Raw genomic sequence first — 7,144 nt, 5'->3', positions numbered from 1 at the left:
ATTATGCCTGGAGCCAAGTCCATTAAAGGTACTTCGGAATAACTAGAGACCAAGCACCTTAAAAGCACCAGAAGCTATTGATACTTAAGAGGGGGCTGTGCATAATTGCAACTGCTGCATTAGAGAGGGGAGGGAAAGGAAAAAGAAAAAAAAAATCAGCCAAATTACGCTTGGTTAATTCAGAGTAACAGATCTGCCCCCAAGTGAATTGGAGGCCTTGAATTAATTCTGTTATGACAAATCAAGATAAACGTTCCCCCTAAATTGCATGCGATTTAATTAATTTTTGAGATCCTGGGTTTTTTTCTCTCCTAGTAATAGTTCACATGCTCCTGTGCTGTCATTGTGCTTGAGTGGGCAGACTTCAAAGTGATATTAAATAACCAACTATTAGATTTACCTAGCACGTCCTATTGGAAAAGTGCCATTTAATTACCTAGCCTGTTCAATTAAAGGGACAGCATTCTCTGAATATAGCAGCTTGCTGTTGATTATCAGGGAAATGAACTCGCTGCCTGGCGGCGTCTCCATTCCTACCACCACCCCCTCCCCAAACACCCCGCTAGCCCCCGCCCTGGCCCGCGGGCGCCACGTGAACCGCTCGAGCGCAGCCCGCGGACAGCAAGCAAAGCGAGCCCCGCCGGCCCGCCTCCCGCCTGCGCTCGCCCCCGCGCGGCCCGACACCGGCCGGCCAGCGCGCAGTCGCCCGGGCCGCCCGGTCCGGCCTGCCCAGCGAGGACGAGCTCGGAGGGCCGCCAGCGGGCTTCCGGCTCCCTTCCGCGCCCTGCCCGGGCCCGGAGCCCCACCCGTCCATCGCAGAACTTCCTCCTCGGGCGGCACTTTCCGCGCCAGTCTTCGGGCCCGGGGTGGGGGTGGAGGAAGGAGGATGAGGAAGGAGCAACTTAGGGCTGGGCAGTTGGGAGAGCGAGGGGCTAGGGGGTGGCGATTTCAAAGAGCTTCGCCTTTTGCAAGGCTGAGGTGGCCATGGGGGCTAGGCAGGCGTTGGCCCTTTAAGATCCGCCCTCCCCTTCCTTTCCATTCCCCCCACCCCAGCCGTTTCCCTCCCTCTCTTAGAGGCCAATTTTGTTAATTAAATGTTTTGTTTGCGACGCAGCTCCCATTCATTGCGGACACGTCATTCGGAGCAGATCTAAGCCAGAGACCAGATCTCATTAGATAAAGCCCATCAGAACTAAGAAAATGGAGGAGCCACTAATTAAAGCTTTTAATTGTGCTGATTCGCTGCAGCAAGGCAGACGCTTTATCTGGAATCTTGGAGGGAGAGGAGACCGAAGCCCAGCTCTGCCCTGTGGACACATGGCCAGAGAAAGGAGGGGGCTAGGGAAAAGCCCCCTACCTCAGGCCGGCTTCTCTCACTCTCCACTAACCTTTTAGTCAAATAGTGGTTTGAAAAACAGACAAAAAAAGGAAACCCCAAAGTCAGGCAGTTTTAAAACCCCTTATTAATCACCTCTGGTCCCAGCCGGGCTGAAGGGTCCCGTTCACCTGGCGGCCACCAAGCGGATTACACTCTTCAGTGGTCTGCTCTAGGAGAACTGGAAGCTCCTCCAACCAGACTTGGGGGGGAACTGGGGAGGGGTACCAGAAAAAAACACGCAGGTGGTCCCTCTCTCTCTCTCATCTGGATGAGCAGGGTAAACACTGAATGAACACTACAGAGATCTCTAAATTGGGGGCTGGTTGGTAAGCAGTGAGCAGTTTATTCCAACAAATTTGCTACTGAACTTCTAGAACACAGATCTGTATCGGACCCAAGGTTCTCAGTGTTGCATCTAATTCAAGAGCAAGCGTAGCTCAGGTACCGAGATTCTGAGGCAAGAAGGAATGAAAGTGAAGACATGGCTCTGATTAATTAAGACTCAGTCCAGGTACCCATGAGAATATACATAAAATGGGCATTTGTATTTGGCCTCCGAATAGACAAGAGAATGACAGGAAACTACTAGCCTAAACTTGTCTCCAAGGGAATGCAAGTGGACCCATCTTCCTTTTAATTAGTGGTAATCAGAAGCGAAGGTTTTCTGAAGGCACTTGGAATCTGTACCACCATTCACAAAATCTGAACAGCTCTATCAGTTTTTCCACTACAAACCACTCTATCTTACCACCGTTTTCTTCCTTTTAATTACAGCACTGTCAAAAGCTCATGGCACTGCTTCCAAGGACCAGAAAGTATTACACCCTTGTGCCTGCTGATTTTCCAACATTTACTTCTAAAGGAACACTTAGTGGAATTAATGATGCCATCTTCATTTAAATAAAAATAAGATGTGCTCCTGTCCCGTATTTTCTTCTACTTTGCTGACTGAGGATGCCAGCAGATTAGACACCTATCCAAATAAGCAAAGGTGATTTTACTCCATCTTCTTCCACATACCACTGGGCTAGAGCATAACCATAGTCTGAATTGTACGGAATCTTTTGCAGCATCATGTACAAAGCAGAAATCAGAATGGAGCTAACCTTAGAACAAAATATCTAGTCCACGGGTTCACCGACACTGAAGAGTATTTTTTTCTTCTACTTATCATTTTAAGAAAACTACTTTGGGCAGAAATTTAAATAGAATGCAATTCTTAAAAAGTGTGCAGCTCTCTAGTATCAACGATGTGTGTGTGGTGTTGCTTTTTTTTTTTTTAATTACTGTATGTTGAAACAGAACACCTCCTAGAAGCATTCATGTGCATCAGTCTATCAAACCATTTACTCAAATTAAATGTGTAATCCTTCAAATGCCTCCTTTCAAATTAATGAGTTTAAGTAGCTTGAGTTCACCTGAAAAGATCCTATAGGCACCTGACCTCCGGAATTCTTTCCATTAATTGCACCGAAACTTGTTGGAAAAGACTGCTCACATGCACATATGAATGTTCCTATACATTGTTGTAAGATGCAAGATTAGGATAATTCTATAGGTTTTTTTCTGAACCTCTTTAGGAAGACAAGGGCACAAACAACAAAACCAAAAACCTGAACATTCCTCAGTTAAAAAAACCGATTCCACATTGCAAACCACACACTAACACTGAGCATTCCAAGCCTCTAAGTAACATTATGAAGAAACATTACTGTTAAGGTTCTTTGTGGTTTGGGTTTTATATTTTTTAATTTTTTACTTTTTTTCTCGGGGATTAGAAGTCTTTAAACTAATGGGTAATCAGCATTTTTCACAAGGTGTACGAAGAATGAGTCATAGCTTTCCACTCAAAAAAGTTTAAGAGGTGCTTATGTAAATATCATAATTAGCCATCACCACGGGCAAATCATTTCACACTAACTACACTTTTATTTTTAAGTCAACCTTTTGTCTCCAAGTTTCTCTGTGGGTATCTATCTTGCTTTTAAGAGCGCAGTCTTAACTCCCACTGGAGATGTTTATTTTTAGCTGAAGGTCCTTTTTGAAAAATTGGGGGTTGACCAATTAAAATGTGGGGCCGGACAGCGCTCCATCTCGACACATCTTTGCAAATCTAATCTAGCACCCCAGCCCTCCAGACCCATAGTTTTCACTTGGCATGGCATGCCCTTGAACTCTTCGATTCGGCCTCCAATTCACTATGGCACCCACCCATCCTTGCCTTGTAAGGGTTGGGGGCCTTTGGACGAAGCCACTGGTGGCTCTGTTGGGCCATCTTGGAGTAAAGGCAGCCAAGTCTTACCTAATGTAGTCATTCCTGCAAAGGATCATGCCGCTCTTGGTGTAACACGACGTGCCGATATCGCCCAGCTGTGCCTGGCAGCAGGAGCACTTGAGGCACCGGCTGTGCCAGTAGCTGTCCATGGCATAGAGCAGAAAGCGGTCGGCGATCTTGCCCCCGCAGCCTGCGCACCGCTTCCAGGAGAGGGAGCCGGCCGTCACCGGGGGCGGCTGCGAGCTGCTGCCCGGATTCACCATGGTCTGCGGAGGGCGGGAAGGGGGCCGGGAGAGACAAAACAGGGGGCAGCGTAAGTTAGTTAGCGCCAGGAGAGAGAGCACGCCCGCTCCTCCTGCCTGGCGCGGATGGAAAGGATCAGGGTCCGGGCAGGAAAGAGGGTGAGGGGCAGAGGAAAGCGGGGAGGCTCGCCGGCAGCAGCCGCCTGTTTACTTTTCTCGAGCTTTGTTCTGGGGCCACGAGCTGCTCTCAACTTTCCAGCACTCGCCGCCGCTGACAATCCCAGCGTCGGTACTGTCAAAACTCCCAGAGCGAGGCTGGGAGCGCGCTCCACCCCTCGGCGCCTCCCCCGCGCCCGTCTCCGCCCACCGCCCCCTCCCCTCCCCTCGCCCGCCGCCGCCGCCGCCGCCCCAGCAAATGAGGGTCAATCCCACCCACGGCCGCGCCCAGCCCGCCCCGGCCGGGCCCCGAGCGCCAGCCGAGGGGAGCTGGAGGCGGCGGCGCGGCCGGAGCCCCGTCCCCGTCGGAGCTCGGCCCGCCCGGGGAAGCGCAGCTGCAATGCACAAGTGGGACGGCGCTGCGTGTTCCGAAAGGGAAGGCGGGAGGGAGGGACCCGCGAGGGGCGATGGAGAGCGCGGAGGTAGGAGGGGAGGCGAGGGGCGGGAGGGGGAATGCGGTGCGCAAAGTTGCGAAACTGGTTTTTCGTATTTTAAGCAGCACCTTTCACATGCCATTGTGGTGACCGCCATCTCCCATTATTGTTCCAAATCTCATTTCATTTTGAAGATCAATGAGTGTTTTCTCTGGGTTTTCAGGACACAGGCAGGAATAATAGATCATTGAACTTCAGGATGCCTGTTAACTTCCTATACAAACACTCTCCACTTTGGGCTCCCTAATCTGCCCTTGATCAGCAACTTAAATGCTAAAGCCTGGTTCCTCCAAAAAAGAAATAAAGAAAAAGAGGGGGGGGGCGGCACAGATAGTATGCTAAAAGCCACTCTTAAGGGATGCGAAAAGTTAAATTCAAGCTAGTCCTGCTGTCACCAAAACTGCTTTTAAAAATGCCCCACTCTTCCTAATGAATGCCACAGGAGAAGCAACTAGGTATGATAGAAGAATCAATTTATAAAGCTTAGGCTAAACCGATTAATGTGTTGCATCCAATCCTGAGTCCAACAAAGTCCAAGTGTTCCTCCAGTCACTTATTCTATAAAAAGATCAAGTTATTTACTGCCAATTAAGCAGCCGGTTTTGTCTTTGTCCTCTGCAAGGCGAGAGTGTGGGCTCCCCCCGACTCCCAGCTATCTGCTCAAGACGTTCAGCTGATACTCAGAAGAGTGAGGGAGAACTTTGCCTGTCCCTGGCCCAACTTGGCGCAGCAGATTTTAAAAAAAGATGGGAAAGGAACGAAACAAGGACTCGGGTGCCTTAAATAGGCCGATTTTAAACACATTTCCTCCGAAAGAGTCCCGGAACGTGTGTCCGAGTGACCGCACAATAAACCAGAATAAGAACTGCACCAATTAAGCTGTAACAAAACCCCGAGACTTTGGAAACAGGGCCACTCTAAAACCCATTAGCATTGCATTTATCCGAATGCATCATACCTTTATGTAAATTGATTTATCTGATGCATTTACTCGAGGAATTGCTTTTTGTTACAATTTCAGCCCTAACCCAAATGAATCTGCATTTCCTGCCCTAGGTCTTTAAACTGTTTCCCTCAACGTTTTAATCGCTCCAAATTCCTTTTTAAAGGGGGGGGGGAGAGAGGAGAGTCCAAGCTGTTCCCAGCCCCCTCCATCTTCGGTGAGAGGTAAATACATATATATGTGTGTGTGTATTTTTTTGAAAAGGAAACATTACACTGAGAAAAGCATCCAGTAACCCCATTAGCTAAAGCTCTTAAGGACAAGCAATACCTTAATGCTGATTAAATCTAAAAGAGATGAATCAAGAGGCCTGACCAGAAACTGACTCCCCTGATAACTAAGGACGGGCCCTCATCAAGTTTCATTTAGAGTTGGAAAAAAAAAAAAGGAAAGCTTTTAAGTTAAATAGGCTTATACTCTAGTAATTACATAGCCAAGCAATTTAGGTCCTGGGATAGTCGGTGAAATAGAAAGCAGAACTGGCAGCTAGAGGCAAAAATCTGCCCCCCTTTAACAACGTCTCTGGTGTTTTTTAATGGAGACCAAGGGAGGGACAAACGTAGCGCTGGCAATTTGTAGTACAAAAATGGATGCTTAATTCATGTCTTGATTTTAATTAGGTGATTCACCGGATTTCTCCTGGATTGGAACAAAAGACTTGTAAGCCAAGAGGAATTTTTAAAGAGACTCAGCAATACCGAATCTTGCTCACTTGTATCTTTCCTGCCACTGTTTCAAAATCAGTGTTTACTAGGAACGGGGGGGGGGTGCCATGACGATACCCCCCACCTCACTACTTTTTACACTTCAACGCTCATCTAAGCCCCTCCCGAGGAGCCCCTTTGGAACTGGAATCGCCTCCCACCTTTCCACGAGCCCCACCGGCCCCATCTCCAAGAGGAGCCCTTTTGTAGCAGGAACCGCTACAAAGCCGGCGGCCCGGAGCTGCCCTCGGTGCCCGCTCGCAGGCCGGCCTCGGCAGGCAGTTTCAGACTCGCATTCTCTGCGCCGGCGTATTGTTTACTTGCAATTTGGGACGGGCAGGGGAAGGAAGCCAAAGCAAACCGACCCGGTGCGGAGCAGCCCCTGCCCTCCCTGCCCGCGACTGCCCAGGCGCCCGCTTACCTGCTTCTCCCCTATATTGCAATATTGAGAGAGGCGGCGGCGGCGCCAGGCGAGCGGAGCCGCTCTTCTTGCCGGGCAGGGGCGCCTCGGCCGGCGGGGCTGGCAGGGGGGAGTTCTCGCCGAGGCAGGAAAGGGGAGGAGGGGGCTGCGGGTTGCTCTTTATTTGAAAAAACCCAACCCAGCGTGGCTCTGACGCGGGCGGCTGGGGGGCCCCTCGGAAGTGGCAGGCGGCCGGGAGCAGAAGTGCCCGCCGCGGTCGTCGTCCTTCTCCGCCTCCGCGCGAGCAGCTGCAGGCGCCCGGGGCCCGCGCGGCGCGGCGGCAGCAACTGCTGCAATCGCCGCTGCAAGTTTGGCAATGTGGCTTCACTTTGTACAGGCCCCCGCCCGGCGGCCCCGGCCCCCGCCCCGCCCGCGCCGCGCCCGCGCGCCTCCCGCGGCTCCTCCTCCGCCGCCGCCTGCCTCCCGCCCGCG

The 7,144-nt window shown here is 50.8% G+C and overlaps 1 protein-coding gene across 2 annotated transcripts in view; it reads right to left on the bottom strand.

Annotated features, from left to right (window-relative positions):
* Nucleotides 1-6,929, bottom strand: part of LMO4 (LIM domain only 4) — a 16,477-nt gene extending 9,548 nt beyond the window's left edge. Inside the window, exons 1-2 of one of the 2 annotated variants that reach the window (XM_075558039.1) lie at nucleotides 6,674-6,929; nucleotides 3,681-3,919 (exon numbers count right to left, since the gene is read on the bottom strand). In XM_075558039.1, coding sequence (XP_075414154.1) covers nucleotides 3,681-3,916 — 236 coding nt within the window. In that variant the 5' untranslated portion in view covers nucleotides 3,917-3,919; nucleotides 6,674-6,929. Of the gene's footprint in view, nucleotides 1-3,680; nucleotides 3,920-4,106; nucleotides 4,223-6,673 lie in introns of those variants that run through there. The other variant, XM_075558046.1, reaches the window with a different exon arrangement.
* Between the last annotated feature and the right edge of the window lie 215 nt (nucleotides 6,930-7,144).

This window comes from Tenrec ecaudatus, chromosome 1 (assembly GCF_050624435.1).
Source record: "Tenrec ecaudatus isolate mTenEca1 chromosome 1, mTenEca1.hap1, whole genome shotgun sequence".
NCBI classification, from domain to species: Eukaryota; Metazoa; Chordata; class Mammalia; order Afrosoricida; family Tenrecidae; genus Tenrec; species Tenrec ecaudatus.
This window is presented reverse-complemented; position numbering and strand designations above follow the sequence as displayed.